At 54.0% G+C, this 17,352-nt stretch overlaps 1 protein-coding gene across 8 annotated transcripts in view; it reads right to left on the bottom strand.

Moving 5' to 3' along the window:
* The window catches only part of TLE3 (TLE family member 3, transcriptional corepressor), a 48,717-nt gene that overhangs the window by 21,033 nt on the left and 10,332 nt on the right, over window positions 1-17,352 (bottom strand). For 4 of the 8 annotated variants that reach the window (XM_030875100.2, XM_030875103.2, XM_030875102.2 and 1 more), the window contains exons 5-6: window positions 6,017-6,079; window positions 4,326-4,430 (exon numbers count right to left, since the gene is read on the bottom strand). In XM_030875100.2, coding sequence (XP_030730960.1) covers window positions 4,326-4,430; window positions 6,017-6,079 — 168 coding nt within the window. The remainder of the gene's footprint in view (window positions 1-4,325; window positions 4,431-6,016; window positions 6,080-17,352) is intronic. The other 4 variants (XM_030875106.2, XM_030875108.2, XM_030875107.2 and 1 more) reach the window with 1 other exon arrangement.

The raw sequence follows: 17,352 nt of genomic DNA, 5'->3' as shown, positions 1-17,352 counted from the left end.
AGGTTCATGATTTGGGTTAAACCTAGTGAAGTTGTCTAAGCATTTCCAGGGCTGAGACCCACCAAGGACCTCCAGACAGAGTCCTAACTGCATAAGATGCAGACGCCCTGCCCTCCCAGGAGAGGGAGGGCAGCCCCGGCCTCTACTTCCTGCCCACGGAGGTGGCCCCCCAGCTCCAGGCTGAATTGTGCCTTCATGCTCTGTTATAGCTTGGAGAGCTCACAACAACCCCGTTATCCCCATTTCAGAGACGGGAACAGGCTCAGGGGGAGGTGAAGGAACTCCGCTAAGCCAAAGTAACCAGAGCCAGGACGCAAACCCAGCACGACTTCTCTCTACCACGGCCCCCTGGCTGAGAGAAACAGATGCGTTCATTCTAAGGCCCGCTCGCCGCACCATCCTTCTCCCAGTCAACTGAGCCCAGCTCGTCGGCGTCCTGGAGGGAACGCGAGAACCTCAGTACCGGCTTCAAAATACCCAGTGTAGTTTGTAACAAGCGAAAACCTCCCCCTTCCTCACCCCGCTCACCCAATTTAAAAAAAAAATAAGTAAGCACCAACAGGGACCTACTGTACAGCACAGGGAACTCTGCTCACTATTCTGTAATAACCTAATGGGAAAAGAATCTGAAAGAGAGTGGATACATGTATACGTACAACTGAATCACTCTGCTGTATGCCTGAAATTAACACGTTGTTAATCAACTATACTCCAATATAAAAAAATGAAAAAAAAAAAACCAATCAAGCCAACACTTGTATCTTCCACGAATAATTTCCAAGGGAATGCAGACCAGATCGTCAGTGGGGCCAGTGAGGTACATGCCCCGCCACCTGCCAGGTTCAGTGACCTTGGACTAGCACGGAGCAAACTAAAACACGAGTTCTGAAGATGGTGGGTAACTTCGGGCTCACGGTGTCTTTAATCTGCTTGGGGGGGCCTTGTGCAAGCTGCTGGCCAAAGGACAATATTTCACCCCTCACGCTCAGGAACCTTTTGACCCTCCAACGATCCCCCAATAACTTGGACCCAAGAAAAAAGGGTGTGTAACAGGTCTGCAGTAACTGGGTCCTGGCAGGCCCTGGAGAACAGACACACACCTTCAGGCCTGCCTTCCCCAGACGGTCACTTGAGTTCCCAGTGGCCCTGTGTGTGGTGGGCGGACTGGGCCAGCAAGCCTGGGCTTCCGTCAGCCCCTCTGTCCTCTGTCCCCTCTCCCCTCACACCAAGCTGACGCTGGATTCTGGCCTCTCTCACCTGGAGGGGAGGCCCTGGAAATACTCTAATTCACGTGATAAACACACACCGCTAGCTGCAGGTATGCCCGTGCCAGATGTGTCTACCTGACCTCTCATCTCTCTCTGAAATGAGCCAAGATGTGAACCCAGAATCCTTCCACCCCATGCCCAGGAGAGCCCCAAATGACTGACTGAAAAGGGCACGTCAAAGGAAACTTGCCCAGCCCTTTTCCATCTTTTCACAAATGGGGAAAACAGGCCAGAGGAATGAAGTGACTTGCCCAAAGCCCCCGCTAACTCCCAGACCAGGGGGCTGGGCTACTTCTCCCCCAAGAGGGGCAAATCGGACAGTACCACGTGGGTAGCCACAAGGCTTCTGGGTCCTCCCCTTCACCGCCCTTTCCTGCTGGGGCAGGACTCCTGCCCTCTGGCCATCAGCCCTCCCGGCCCCCTGCCACCCTCCTCCCATCGCTCTCCCGAGTCAGCCCGGCCGCAAGCCCGCTGTCCCTCTCCTTCCTCCCTCACAGGATGCCCCGGCTCGGCGAGCCATCCTCAGCCGTCCGTAATTCCTGCCTTGTGAGGCTCTGTCAGGCGCACTGATTAGACGGCTGCCTTCTTAATGACAGGGAGACGGCCGCATTCACTCAGAGCCGGAGAAGCAATTACCTCGAAAATGGGGGTCACAGGCCCCACTCGTTGGCTTTAATTGAATTCCAATATCTGCCTCTAGCTGCCTTGGCCTAACGTGTAGCTTCCTAAATACTCCTTGAAGGAAGTGGAGCTAATCCAAGCAGCGCTTCTTCCCCCAATTCCACTCTTCTCTTAGAACTTAAAAAAAAAAAAAAAATTTCATAAGAGGATTTTAATTCCAAAGTTGAGGGTGGGGGGAGACAGTGGGGGAGAAGGGACTCCACTGCGGTCACGGAGGGATGGGAAGGCTGGGCCTGGAAAGCGGATAGGGAAGAGGCTCTGAGAGAGGAGAGGTATCAGAGAACGCACTTCCCACCCCGAGCCCTCATCTGCCACTCTCAGCAAAGCCCCCACGCTGTGAACTGGCCACTGAGGAGGACACGGGCGCCACACCGGGGCCGGACTGGACGGGAGGTGGCGGGGGGAAGAGCCCTAAGCCGAAAGCCAGCCCGGGGCCTCTGGCCTGGTGTTGCTCCTGGACCGTGTGTGGCCATCTGTGAGTCACTCCCCGTCTCTGTAAAGCGAGGGCGTCGGCTGGATCAGTGGTTCTCTACCACGGGCCATTTCGTGCACTGCCCCTGCCCCCTGCCGGGACATCTGGCAACGTCTGGAGACGTTCTGGGGTGTCACAGCTGTGTGTGGGAGGGTGCCACTGGCATCCCGTGGGTGGAGGCCAGAGCTGCTGCTGAACATCCTCCTGCACATCCTCACAAAGTATGTGGCCTCAAAGTTCACGAGTCTTGAGGCTGAAGAACCCTGGGCTAATAAGATGGTTTCCAAGGAGACTTCGAATTTTACCATATTATGATTTCCCTGCCGGTGGCTCTGCCTCCCAAGCTCACTGGCTAAAAGCAGTGACCAGTCACTCCCGTTCCCCTTTCTGGCCTCCTCTCTGCTCCTCCCCCCTCAACACTGTCAGGATTCAGACCAGGCTAATACTCCCACCCTGGCCGTCCTCCAGCAGCTCTCAGCAGCTGCCACGGGACTCAGACCGGAAGGACAGAACCCAGTAACCATCACGGGGTCCCAATACTGTGTGGGAGGATCAGTACCCGCCAGCATCACTCTGTCTCTCCAAAAGCCCACCCTCCCGGCGTTCCTGGCCCAAAGAGATGAGCTGGTCCACCCCCTCCTGTAACAGACGCAGAAACTAAGGCCCGAGGAAGAGATGGGACTGCCTGAGGTCACCTGGGGAAGAGGCTTAACTAGAACACAGGTCTCCAGGTTTCTGCCCCAGAATGAAGAGCCCAGAGTCATCATTCAACCCACCAAGCAGAACATCCTAGGCCTTCAGTTCCACCTTGAAATAATGACCGTACTTAAGAACAAGCGGAGGAATGAGGACCCATCAGAGGGCTAGAGGGACCTCAGCCAACAAGTCCACTGCTTCCCAAGCCTGACTACCCTTCCGAATGATCTAGAAAACTTCAGAAACACAGATTTCCGGGTCCACCCCAAACCTATGGAAAAGAACTCTGGGGTGAGTGCCCTAGAATGTATTGCTCAGAAGCTCCGTTGGGGACCTGGACTCAGCCATCTGTGGATGGGAAGCAGTGATCTCACCCACCCTGTTCATTTTAGGGACCAAAGGTGGACAGGTGCATCCTGAGGCTAAGAGTCTTGCCCAAAGTCCCCTTAAAAAACCTGTTTCTCCTCAGATGCTTGTCTTAAATATCCTTTAGCAGCCTCATACCAGAGCAGCAAGCAGGAGGAAGATGCTGTGTGAATCCCACAAACGCACTAAAGATGTAAGCCAGGTAGGAGCACTAAAGGGGAGAGATCGGGCTTCCTCCTTTCACTGAGGGGCCAGACCAGAAGTAGGCCTCACGAAGCACTCTGCATTATCTTTTCCTGTTCCCGGGTGAGACGGGACTTCTAGAACATCAGGGAGACCTAGCCAGGGGCCCTGGCTGGACCTGACATGGGCCCAGGATGAAGACTCCGCCAGGCAGCTCAGCGCATGGGACAGCAAGGCCCAGCCCCAAATGCCACAGCACGTTTCACATCACAGTACAGCAGAGACAGTTCTGATCCCAGGTGGCCAAAGAAGGGTAGACCTTTGCCAGTGAGGGGACAGGCCCCTGGGGAGGTGGGAGAAACCAGGTTGGCCTCCAAGGTGATCCCAGAGTCCACCCCCCGCTCAATGCTGGAGATACCGAAAGCCGGGAAAGGATGGGGTTGATGAATTTCGAGGCGGATCGGGTCTTGTTGGGCACCGCTTTAACTTGGGGAGTGAGAGGCAACCGGGGAGCCACAGGGGGAGATCTCTAGGCGGGTCCAAGCCCATGAGATGCTGGGAGAGGCCGGAGCCCTGGGGCTGCCATTCTTTGAGGCCAGCTAAGGTCAGGGTCCATCTCTGGTTATGGTAAGTGAGAGGAATAAAAGGGCTATACACACGGTGAGAGGCAGACTGGGGAGTCCACGTACCCCGATGATGGCGTTCAGCTCCGTCATGGTGACCTGCTTGGCTCGCTCCACCGCCTGCGCCACCTGCTGCTGGTGCTGGAGGGAGCGGGTGTGGGTTAGAGGCGGCCGCCTTCCCCGACCCACCACGGAGGCACGGGGGTAGGGGACAGGTGGTGACACAGGAGGCAGAGGAGGTCCACCGACCAAAGCAGGACACAGGGAGGACGGGGGACCCTTTAAACCCTTCTCAACGGGTGCCTATTACTTCTGTAATCCACACTTCCCGGAGTTTTACGTTAAAATATAAAAGCCCAAAGAGGGCTATTTGTCGACCGTCTCCCTCCGCCACGCAGACAAAAAAACTTCCTTCCAGGCATTTGAGACCAAAAAAACTTCCTTCCAGGCGTAAGTCCCCAAACTAACATCCAGGCTGGATATTAGAAGATGCTACTGAATGATTATTCATTTCCTAAATGTGGTGACAACGGTGCAGTCCCGTAGGAGGGTGTCCTATTAGGAGAGGCAGCTGGAGCAGTGAGTGCTGTGAGCTGTCAGGGTGTTTGCAACTCACACCCAAAGGGTTCAGAGGAAAAGTACGTGTATCTACAGATACTCACCCTGCATCTATCTAAATAGAAAACGAACAACAACAAAAAAACGGCACAACGTTATAAGCTGGGAATTGGGTGATAATGTGTCGATGTAGGTTCATCAGTTACTCTGGTGTGGGATGTTGATGGTGGGGAAGGCTAGGGGACGTCTCTGTACCTTGCACTCAGTTTTGCTGTGAACCTCAAACTATAAAGAATAGAGTCTATTTAAAAAAAACATTTTTTTTTAGTGCATTCATTCCCTTCAGCCTTGAGGTGAAACCTGCTTCATAGGCAGCTGTCTCCCCTAATGGGTTGCAAGCTCCTAGGACATCACTATATCCTGTTTTTACATGAATTCAATCACGTATGGGTCACTACTGCGACTCAAGAGACCCAGGAATCCCAGAGGGAGCGAGGGTGGTCTAAGCCACTGACGGGGGCCTGGAGGGCAGGCCTGCCCCAGGCTGGAGTGAGCTCTGCTGGATGGAAAGGGGCCCCTCTCGGGCAGCCCACCCATCTGCCCTGCACCACGGGGCCTCCTTGCAGATGCTTTTCTCCTACTGCCCACTGGTCCAGCCCTGCCTCAGGCGGGAGTCTCTTGCAAAAGTGTGCTTAGAAGATGATGTGACTGACTTGGTCATGCTCTGATGAGGACACTCTGTCCTGGGGGCCGGGGTCCCCTTTGGGTAGTAGTTCTCCTTGCAGGGTCTGGCCCTTGGTGCTAACTGGCCAGGCTGCCTTGCTCTTAGATGTCTCCAGGTGTGGAAGCTGGGGCACGGGGAAGCAGAGGCTGGGAATGCTGGTTGGGATGGGGTAGGGCCGGCGGTGGGGGGAGGCACAGTGGTACCCACTGCCCACTGTTAGCCCCTCCACAGGCCAGGACCCTCCTCTCGGGCTCAGGCAAGGGCAGAGAACAGGTTCCACTGAAGGAGCAAGTGGCCCCTCTGATGTGCCAGAGGAGCTTCTGTAAAGCCCCAGGCTGTCAACTTCAGTCCACGTGAACGGACAGGGGCTGGGGCTCCGGTGAGACCCAGGCAGCCACTGGGCTGCTCTGCAAGAAACGGAGGGCACAGTAAAAGAAGGGCTTACCTCTTGTGACAGGAAAGGCATGATCTGTGCTAAAATCGTGTTCAGTCTCTTCGCGATCTCTGTCTGCAAAGGAAAAGAGACTGCGTGAGGCTCAGGCCAATAAATCAAGTCGCCAAAATGTCAGACGGTGGAAGGACAAGCTCCCCCCCAAACCGCAGACCCCCGACGGGCTCCATCCGTCCACCCTCGGTGGGCCTCCTGCCAGGAGGCCTCGCTAAATCCACAGCGTGAAGCAATCTCTTCCAACTCCCTCCAACCGGGCTGCCTACATTTCAGGGAGCTCCAATTTCCTATCAGAGGTGGTCTCTGTGTTTGGTTCAGAGTATCCAGTTCGCCTCCTCTGGATGGAAGCCCTAATCAAAACAACGCAAAACTAAACAAGAACCACCTCCACACCGCCCACTGTGGTGAAACCCATCACAAACAAGAGGGAAATGCAGTGTGGTGAGAAGGAACTGCTGTGCCGTGTGGCCCCAAGGGCAACAGCAAGCCAGGCTCTCGGGCTCCCAGACAAATCAGGAGGTGATGGAAGACGCCCGGCTGCATGTGCCGAAGTGTTCCCTGGGGCCAGCCTCACACCCGGCGGTATGTGTCTTAAAGGGTCTCCCTCGCCCTCCACTTTCCACTGCTGCCTGACTCCCACCAGACCGATCCCTCACCCTTACATGTGCTGCCCAGCCTGAAATCCCACCGTCGACGCTTCCTTTTGGGGGGCATAAAGCACTGCCTTCTCTAACATGATGCTCGGGATGTAACTGATTGGATCCCTAGCCCTTCATCTAAGTTGACCACAGAAACAATTCTCTGCCCCACTGCTAACCCTCCAGAAAAGATCACATTCAGAAAAACATCAACTGATTCTGCCACCCGTGTTCCATGTGAAACCATCTCAGATGAAGAATGGTTTAGAAAAAAAAAAAAGAAAAAAACAGTGGGGCTAAATGGTTAACTGAATCCAGACAGGAAGGCCGAGGACCAGACAGACAAGTCTCAGAATTGCTTCTCTTATCTCCTTCTGAATCCCAAGGCCACCAGGACTGAGGTCCCAGAGCTGGCTTCAAGGCTCTCATCAGCACATAGCCATCTTTCAGAGACAAAACCATGACAACAGCCTTTAAAAATCTGTGATCATCTGCATGTCAAATGACTCTGGATGAGAAATCCTCGTGCACTTAAAATAAAAGTAATGTTGTCTGAAGGCTTACGAACAGACCCTGGCCCTCAGGAGAATTCCTGGGGCCAGCACCCCCTCCTCCCCCCAGCCCCCAGCCACTCATGAGTGATGAGGATGCCCCTGGCTTGTGAAGAGACAGGCCATGGACCAGGAATCTGACGGGCTTTTGTGGTCCCACGTCCTGGGGCTGCTGGCTGCGGTGCAGGCTCCAACTCAGAACGCCTGTCCGGGGCATCAGGGGCTCCTGGGTGGGGATCAGAGATCACCGCTCTCTCCTGGAACACTCTAGATTCTCAGGAATAGGGCCAGTCTTGCCCACTGTGGGCATCTGGGGTAAAACAAGTCTTTGGTGTGAAAGACTGTCCCCCATATCCTAGACCAACTGAGTGCCAATAACGGTCCCCACATTTCTAAACTTCCAGGGTGGAGAGGGTGTATCATCCTCGCTAAGCCCCATGGGACTCACAGCCACATCTGCACATTCAGGGTATATTCCAGCAAGGGCACTGTATAACAGTCTGTCGTACAAACTGGGTTTGTCAGCAACAATGCTATTGACATTTGGGGCCAGATAATTCTTTGTTGCGTGGGGCTGTTCTGGGCATTGTAGTGTTTTTAGTAGCATCCCTGGCCTCCGCCCACTGGATGCCCGTCATTCATACTGTAAGGAACCTGGGACGATTACTAATTATTGTATTTATTAATCTAGGTAAGTGGGAAGAGTTCTACTCCAAAACAAGGTCCTTTCTCACTTATGTTCATTTTTCTTCCCCCAAATTGACTGACAGTGGGCAAGAGGGATAAAATATAAGAGTCAGGGTTGTACACGTCGGGAGTTCTAGAAACAATCAAATCAGTCCAAACCCGTAAGAGCAACATAATCACTCAACTGTCACAGGTTTATGTGCCAGATAAGAACAGAAAGTTTTATTTAAAACAAAAAGCAAAGAGAAATAAACAAAATAAACCATCCTCACTGCTAGGGAGCTCATCGGTCCAAGGCTTCTTACCTCAAATGACTGGCATAGCAGAGCCTGGTACGTAGTAGATGCTCAGTAAATGTTGAACCAAAAGAATCTCGCTGGCCTCCCCGCATTTATTTTTTGAGACTTCAGATTGCAGTGGCCCCTGGCCACGGATCTGGGCCTGCCCCACTGTGGGGGGCATCTGGGGGAGGGGCAGTGGCGGACGGAGCGCTGACCTACAACCAGGAGCACAAGTCCTTCATCGACAGGGTGAGGCAGTGGTCAAGCCAGACCAGCCACAAGCCGCCCGCTGGGCTCTGCCTGCTGCCCCCGCTACAGCCAGGGAGGCAGGCGCAGGCTCGGAACCTTCCCCATCACTCTGGCCTGCTCAGCAACTACAGCTCTCACCGTTTTTGGGGTGGGTAGTTATAAAGGAGTCCCGGCTGTTGCTTACTTCCTCTAGCAAACAGGTCAAGTGTCAAGATCTTGGGAGGTAAAGGAACAAAATGACAAGTAGCTGACCTTCCCTCTCCCCGCATCTTTTACCAAACGTGCGGCCACAGGCTGCCCCCAGGTGGGATCTTTCCCCTGCGCGGCCTGGTCCAGAGCCCAGCATCCTCTGGTTATGAGGAAAAATCTGCCGGGATTTCACGTAGCTCTGCCTGGTTCAAGACCGGTTCAAGCCTGGCATCCAGGCTACTAGGTGACCACGGCTGGGTCGCTCAGAAGCCCTGTGGGGGGCTCAGACCAAGTCCCCTCTCATCTCACCTTTCCACCCACAGGGAGCAGTTCTTGCCTCCCAACCCCACACATCACGACCAGCAGAACAGATATGCAATATTCCGGAGGCCTGGGCTATCAGCCTTCAGGCTCTCTCCAGGGGCCCAGACTTAATGAAAAGCGGCCTCCCCGAGTGACAGGAAAGACTCTGGCCTGCCACGAGTTAGGACTGTACAGTGTTGGGGGAGGGCAGAGGAAAGGGGGTAGTGTCACACTTGGTCCCTGTCCTCGTGTCTGGGTTTTTTTTTTCCTGGGAGGAAGCGGGGGTGGAGAAAGCATGCGATCCCATCCTTCCCAGCTGGGACCGTCCCCTGCCGGGGAGCAGCTCTCCCCTCCTGGTCTCCCCACCATGTGCGAGCAGGTATTGAGCCTCGGTTTCCTCTACATAGACCATCCAACCCTGAGAACGGGCTCAGCGCACGCTGGTGCGTCAAAGAACGAACAGGAAAACTGTTCCCTAAACGATTTTTCTTTTCATGTTTATTTTTTTGAGGGTGATGACGGCAGGAGTGGAAGCTCCTGCAAATAGAAAGTCGACCGGACAGAACCACTCTTAACGACAACGATAATAATAATGGCTAACATCCGCCGACCCAGCTGCTCCAAGCATTTTGCATGTGTGAGCTCACAAGAGCCCTACAGGGAAGGCACTCCTCATCAATCTCCAGTTTTCAGATGGGGAAACTGACGCCTGGCAATTAAGCAACGTCACTAACCGACTTCCTACCAAGAAGCCAAATTTTGACATTTTGAGGGAGCTCAGAGAAGTATTTTTCAAAGAAAAACTACTGTCAGGGTTAATAATTGACAGCATTTCCGATTAGGGCAGCTGTTAAAACAGCATCTGATCCAACTCAAACAAGCTCTAAACATCACTTCCAAGAACGGAAAGAAAAAAAGAATCAAGACGTGTGACTTTTAACAATCGGGACAGGTCACAAATCACAAATCGGAACTAGATCCTACGTTGGAAAGCTCCTTTTGGCCTTCGGGGCACCCTGTTATCAATAAGGCAGCTGGGGCTCACGGGGTGGACCTTCATCGTTCCTCCATCCTGGTCCCAAAAGGCCACTGCCTTTGAGTCAGAGCCTCGGAGGAGAACCTGGGAGGCGGCGGGTGCCAGGCTGCGGGAGGACGGCTTTCTTTGGAAAAAGGTGTTTGGGGAGCCTGGTGCCGCCTTTGAAAGTTTCTTTTCAAGTGTGGTTCAAAGAAGGCAGCTTTGCTGGTGGAAAAACATCGTTCCTCAGAAGGAACTAAGCTACTCGACGCAGACAGAGCAGCCGCTCAGAGAGAGAAGCGTGCACAGAGATCCTGCGAAATCCGGAATCTGCGCTCTCAACTAGGCGCAGGAGGTACACCTGCCCTGTGTCGCCGTCCAGACTGTTAGGCAGTAAGTGACGGAACACAAGATGAGGGGGGCGGGGGCGAGTGTAGTTTCCCAGAGAGCAGTCCGCTCCACGCGCCTTAGTGACTCCCATTCACGCGATCATCTCATCAGAGCAGAACCTCTAACCATCCTGGGGTAGACGGAGGGCGCCAGAACTTTCTCAAAGTACACTGCTCCAGCCACACCCTTGCATTCACATTTGCTGCTGTTCCCATCCGTTGGGCCTTTGACCCACGACACTGAAGGGAGATGGAATCTGCCCTTGGTCCACACCCCGAGCAACCTCTCACTCCTGACCAGCAGCACCCAGCCAGGCCTCGGCTCTTTTTTTTTTTAATTTAACTGCCTGCTCAAGTCACAGCTGACAGCCACTTCCAGAAGACCGTCTCTCCAGTATTTGAACTGCCAGGTGGTCTGGACCGATCAGCTCTTGAAAATGCACACTTCATTCTAACCTCAGCCCAATAAAAACGAGGAGAAGGAGGAACCTGGCCGCTTTAAAGAGCACGTTCTGACCCCGGAGCCACACAGAAATGACCTGGCGTCGCCTCCCAGCTCGGCCTCCAATCTAGCCGCATGGCTTTGGGCAAATCCCTTCCCTCCTCTGGGCTTCAATTCTGTCGTCTGCAAAACAGAGGGATGGACTGAATAAATGATAAGATCCAGGAGCCATCTTTCAGAGTCTGAGAACGCTAAACATTCCTGAGTTGCTCTGTGACATATCGATTCCTCCAGAAAGCTCAGTAAAACAGAGCAGAACGTGAGTTCAAAGGATGAGCAGAGAAGAGGCAAGCCGACTTGAGACACGGATGGATGCCGGGCGGTGGGCTAGGCTGGGGCTGGCTGGGCTTGGCCCCCAGGACCAGTCTTCACGGCACAGACCGTTCGAATGTGTCCATCAGCCACACTGCACCCAACGGTCACAGAGCAGACAAGAGCAGTGATGTCCTATCTGTAGGTGCCGAGCACCTCCTGTCCGGGTTCTTGCCGTGATTCACAAGGAGCTGAAGACAGCCAGGCAAGGGCTCTTCAAGGTGTCTCACTTAGTGGGAAGTAAGAGCAATGAGGCAGCCAAAGGGCCGCTCCTAGGTTCCCGGTTTCACTTCTAAAACAAGAATTTCTTCACGGGACAACCAGCGTCTTGGGAAGAACAGAGTGCTGTGATTCTGAAGCCCCGTGTGTAGACGTGTGCGAGAAAAACGAGCTGACGGAAAGATACCTACGTGAGATGTGAGTTACACCCCAAGTCCCGTGGAAATGGTGCTCCCCCCCCCCAGCTCTGCGTCCGACAGGCCATGTGACCTCTGGACCGCTGGCTGGGCCTTGGGTGACTCCTCTTGAAGCGTGTGTGTCTGGGGTGGACACTTGGTCTGCTCTGGGGTTCTTGAATTTGGATGGGGTTTTACCTGGCTCTCTGACTCAAGTCCTGGGGTGTTCAAAGGGAGGCTGCCTGTCTTGAATTAACATCACAGGGGCACAGGGAGAGGCTGGGGGCCATGCAGAAGCAGGAAGCTGTGGCAGCCAGGTGCCACAGTCACCCCGCAATCAAATACTGGGAGATTCCAGAACAATGCATCCGAGCAATCTTACCTTCAAGTATCCCACTGCATCTCCTAGGCAATTCTAAACTGACAGGCCCTCAATTATTGGACTACGAGATGAAATTCCTTGCCAAGCAGTTTCTCCTCAGACCAAGCTCAGAGAGCTCGGAAACAAAGCAAGTGGACGTGTTATCACCAGAGAGAAGGAAGTCCAGGGACAGGGAGGTGTGAGACCTCCAGCAAAAGCCAGTGCCGGGTTCCCAGGCCCTGCTCCATCCCCGCCAGGCACTGGTTCTAGGGGAGAGCAGCTCCACGGTGTCTTTAAGGAGGGGGGAGTAAATGACCCACTTGGCAGACCGGGAGATAATGACCCCTGCTCCTGCAGGGGCTGGGGAGGTTTACATCACAGATCACTCAATGATAGGTGAGCCTCCTTAAAGGCCCTTTTAGCATTGACATATTGATCAAATTATATATAACTACAACGCCATTAAATATTTATGCTTCCGAGGAAGCCTGCTGAATTCTTTATGCAGGGAGGGCTCGGAACAAAAAAAGGCCCAGCCCTGGTGTGACCCTGAGGATCTGTCTCCCGGGGGAAGGAAGGGGACGCTGGTTGGGGCCAGCCTGTGACACTGGTCCCCGTGCCCTTCACACAGAGTAAAGATGGCAGAGAGGATTTAACACACTTGCCCTTACCCAGCGAGGACAGATGAAAAGCAAGGGAGTCTGGGGGCCCTGAGTTGTGACATGACCTTCCCAGGTGCTCCCCTGAAAGGAATCCCGCCTTCCTTTTCTGTGCCCACCAGAAGTCTTGGACATTTTCTGCCAAGAGTCTAGGGAGTAAGGGAATTGGGAATGGTGACGCTGAGTGAGGAAGCGGGGGAGTGGCGTGGGTGGGAGAACAGAGGAAGCATCTAGGCCACTGACCCTGGAAAGAGTTGGCAACGCAAAGTCTGGAGACCTGCATTTCCGCCCCAGGTGTGTCTTGCGCTAGGACCTCAGCTTCCATCGCATGAAGGAGGCAGACTTGGGTCCAAGTTAATAATCAGAGCTCTCAAAAACAAATTAGGTGCTGTGTGCAAGTGAGTACCCCGTCCCGGGGAGCATTCAATGGCAACCCTACAGGGACACGGGCGTGGATACCACTCCAAGGGAGGGACTTGGAAAGGTGACAGCCAAGTCCCTCCCTGGCTCTAAGACTCGAGACTTTCCTTTCTCAGACTCTCAGTTTCCATCCACCGGGCTTCCTGTTAACAAGATCCAATAATCTTTAAATATTTGTTCACTTTAATTTCTTGGCTCCCAAACACATTAAACTCTGCTTGCCTCCCACCCCCACTCCAGGGAACGGCCCTCAAAGAGCCTGCTTGTGTAGATGGAACAGGGAAAGCCTTTTCAGATTACAGCTTCTCCCAACACTGCCCATTCATCCCAGGCGCGGAAGACCCCACCAACCCCCCCCATCCCTCCCTCCCTCCCCTCAGATAACCCCCTGGTCCCCTCCCCCACCTTCCCAGACTCCACAGGCCAACTCCCGCCAGGAGGGAAAATTCCCAATTCATCCCTGTGGCGTTGCTATGGCAACCCCCAGCCACCTAATCCCCCTTGGAACATTATGCAAATCTCCCTTTGCCCCTCAACAGGCTGTAAAAGTCACATTACCCTTGCAGAGGCGGCTCGTTAAATTTTGGGAGTCTCCCTGTAAGGTCAGCGCTGTGACTTTTTAGGGACAGGGGCTCTCTGGGAAACCTGGGTGGTGGGAAGGGGAAAATGAGGTGTCGGGGAAGGAGCAGAAAACAGTCCCCTTTTACCCACCCCATCACTGAGTCCACAACCCAAGCGCGTGGCCCTTCCTTAGATTAAAAGGGTCAGAGGGGCCTCTCTTCCCCAGACAAGGATGGCAGGAATGGTGGCATTTCACAGGCCATAAAAATCAAGATCAGTTATTTAGAAACTTGCTTAAACGATCGGCTCCCTCTCAGACTGGCCCCCTCCCAAACCATCAGCACATTCAACATCGCATTTCACAGATGGAGAAAAGGAGGCCCAGAGAGGGCCCAGCTGCCCCAGGTCACACAGCAAGACAATGGCTCTGGAGCCAGAATTCCTCCCCCTCATCAAGGGTTCTAAACCAGGGCAGATTTTACTCCCCCAGGGACACTGGCAGTGTCTGGAGACATTTTTGGGTGTCACAACTGAAGTGGTGCTACTGGAAATTAGGAGGTAAAGGCAAGGGATGCTGTTTAATATCCCGGGAAGCCCAGGACAGCCCCACCACAGAGAATTATCTGGCCCCCAAACGCCAACGGTGCCCAGGTTGAGAAACCCCAGTCTACACGTCGCTGACACTCATGTTTCACCGAATTCTTAAAAAGCTTTGTCTGAGGACTTCCCAACACTGGAATCAAAGCCTTGATGTACAGGTGGGTCTGAGGGTGGGCCAGCGTGGAGACCACAGAAGACCACACCCTGATGTGGCCTCTGGATAAAGATCACTGGTCCAAATGAAACAAGCCGAGTTACCAGTTCTGAACCCGCCCCTGATCCACAGGGAGACCGCAATCGGGTCACTTAACCTCTTGAAACGTCAGTGTTCCTACTGTTAGGCGGGGCTCCTGGTGTCCACATTGTAGGGCTGGCATGTGGAGTCAACAAGTCACAAAGGAGAAAGGGCTCTGGGAAGTGTCACAACACGTGCAACAGCAAGGAGGTGGTCCTCGCTCTCTCAGGCCTTGGCAACTTCGGGGACTGTCCCGCTGTGAGAACCCCCTGTTGAGGTCTCCCCACACACAAGGGAGGTACTGTGCTAAGCAGTTAGCATGCGTCATTTCACATCATCCTCAAAACACGCTCTATAACCGCACAGTCCAATACATGAAGCCAGCGGCCATGCGTGGCTAGCTAACGTTAATTAAAGTTCAATTTGAAACTCAGTTCCTCGGTCACAGTAGCCACATTCCAAGGCTCAACAGCCGCACGTGGCTGGTGGCTACCGTACGGGACAATGAGATAGCCACTTCCACGACTGCAGAAAGTTCTATCAGGCAGTACCACTCTAACAGGTAGGCATTCTCACCATTCCCATTACAAATTCAAGTTCGCAGAGAGAAATGGCCTATCCCAAGTCACACAGCCAGTAGATCCTAATCTAGGACTCAAAACTAAGTTTGTATGACTTCCAAGCCTGTCTCCTAGCCACCAGGACAGGCCATCTCCCAGCTCCTGGTGCTCTGAACCTAACTTCCCAGGATGCCCCTTCGAGAACCAACTGACTTCTGAGAGACCAACTCTGATTCCACTGGCACCTTCATGAAAAAGGGTTTATCAAAGACCCACCACCTGGAGGCCTGGGAAATGCCCAATGTTCCTACAGCACCAGAGGGGGATTAAGACAGGGACCTAGTCAGGGGGATAGCGAGGGAGAGCCAGGTGGAGATCCCTTGAGAAGTGGGGTAAGAACCAGGTAAGAGATTAGAGAGAAACCGGAAAAGGCTAAGATCGAAGACCACCCACACACATACCCCACCACCGCCACCTTCAGGAGTTCCTGCAGGCTAGGCTCCCCGGTGCCACACACAGAGCGCCAGGTGACACGGAGACCAGCGTCAAGCCAACAGTGGGAGAACTGTGGCAGGGGGAGGGCAGCTCTTTGGGGGCTCTAATGCTTCTCCTCATTTCGGGCTGGTTTCATGGGGATACCGATTCTCTGGGATAAAGCGTGAGGTCCTAGGAGATGGGGCCATCAACCTCAACTCCTCCGGAGTCTTGCCCGAGGACTTCTGCTCTTAGGCAAAGCAAGATGGGCACTGGACTGCAGCACTCTCCACGGGTAAGGCATCTCTGAGGAAGGGCCCCCTTCTCTTCTCAGAGTAAGGGTTTAAGGAGGGGCTAAAGCACCCCCTGACTGATCAGCCCTGGCCCGCCCCCTACCTCCATCTGCCCGATCTCATGGGTACTCTCTTCCCACCAGGCTATTGAGCCCCTCATTCCAGACCATTTGGTATCACCGGCAGCTTCTCCCAGGCCCATGAGTCTGCCCGACCTCTTCCCGGGCAGGAAGTCTGATAGTCCGTGTACCCCGCTTGCACCTCAGCTGGAGGATTGCCTCCCTTCCCTTAACCCCCAGACACACTAAACTGCCCCGCTCCGCCCTAGCAGATCTCACCACTGGTTCACAAAGCACGTGCCTGCCGGGATGCTCAGTTTCAGACCAGGAGCAGGACGGACCTGTGGAGGGCTCTCCCCTGAGAAGTGTTTGGGGACTGGGTAGAGGCCCTTTGTCACAAAGTCCTCACCTCCTGGCTGGGTGGTGCAGGAGTCTAAAACAGAAACCTCCCCAGCCAGCCAGGCAGGAAGAGGCCCCTGCCCTGCCCCCAGGTTGCAGGACTGGTGGAAAGAACTCTTTCCGCCTCTGAGGGAAGATGTACCCTCCCAGTACAAACGAAACAAAAAGTTCTCATTCGGAATTAAGGGGGAAGAAAAAAAGTCGAAGAGCTGTGAACAATGGTTATCAAGGATTTAAAAGGGCAATGAGATAAGGCCCCAACACTTGGAACTCCAGGCCCAAATAGATAGCTGAGGAATGACAGGCATCGTTTACTAATTTACCTCCAAGCCATTAACCCTTGCTTCCTGCTACTCGGGTGCTCCCGTAATCCAAAGTCAGCATGCTTTCCCTGGTTCTTCCCCATTCCTTATCCCGCCCCCCCATATCTCTGCTTTATCATCTTTCCCCAACTATCTCGTTCCTCACCCCCCTCCCTTTCTTCTCCTCTCACACTTCAACTGTCCTGTCATGTGAGACGGGAAAAAAAAATGGTTAAGCCTATCAAAGACACGTTATAATACAGGTTCATGACACGTACTTCTTCCTACCAGCACGACTTTCGCAACCACAGGCCTCTCTCAGAAACCTGAGAAAGCCTGGTATCCTTCCCAGAAGGTCCGTGACGCTATCCAGGGTCAGGAAGACCCCCAAACTGGAACGTACAGTCCCGGAGTCCCCAACAAAATGCACACCGTGCACCCGGTACGGGCTCAGGGGCCTCCGTGAATGCAGAATGGTCTCATCCCTCAGGGCGCTCAGAGCCTCCACAACGCTCTCCTCCCCTCTTAAACCCAGCCCCAGTTTAAGAACACAGCCCTGCGGGCTTCCCTGGTGGCGCAGCGGCTGAGAGTCCGAGCGGGTTCGTGTCCCGGTCTGGGAGGATCCCACATGCCGAGGATCCCACATGCCGCGGAGCGGCTGGGCCCGTGAGCCATGGCCGCTGAGCCTGTGCTCCGCAACGGGAGAGGCCACAGCAGTGAGAGGCCCGCATACCGAAAACAATAAATAAAGAAAAGAACACAGCCCTGTGGCACCCTTAAGTATACAGGTCATCTTCACACGCCAGGCCTTTCGTGCCAGGCTCTGATGCTTTCCTCCTGGTGTGTGTGTGTCCTGGAGTCAAATGCCTGTGAGTTTAGGTTTCTAAGGTGAAAATGTC

Source organism: Globicephala melas, chromosome 2 (genome assembly GCF_963455315.2).
Source record: "Globicephala melas chromosome 2, mGloMel1.2, whole genome shotgun sequence".
Lineage (NCBI taxonomy): Eukaryota > Metazoa > Chordata > Mammalia > Artiodactyla > Delphinidae > Globicephala > Globicephala melas.
The sequence above is the reverse complement of the archived record's forward strand: the minus strand, read 5'-3'. Positions and strand labels throughout refer to the sequence as shown.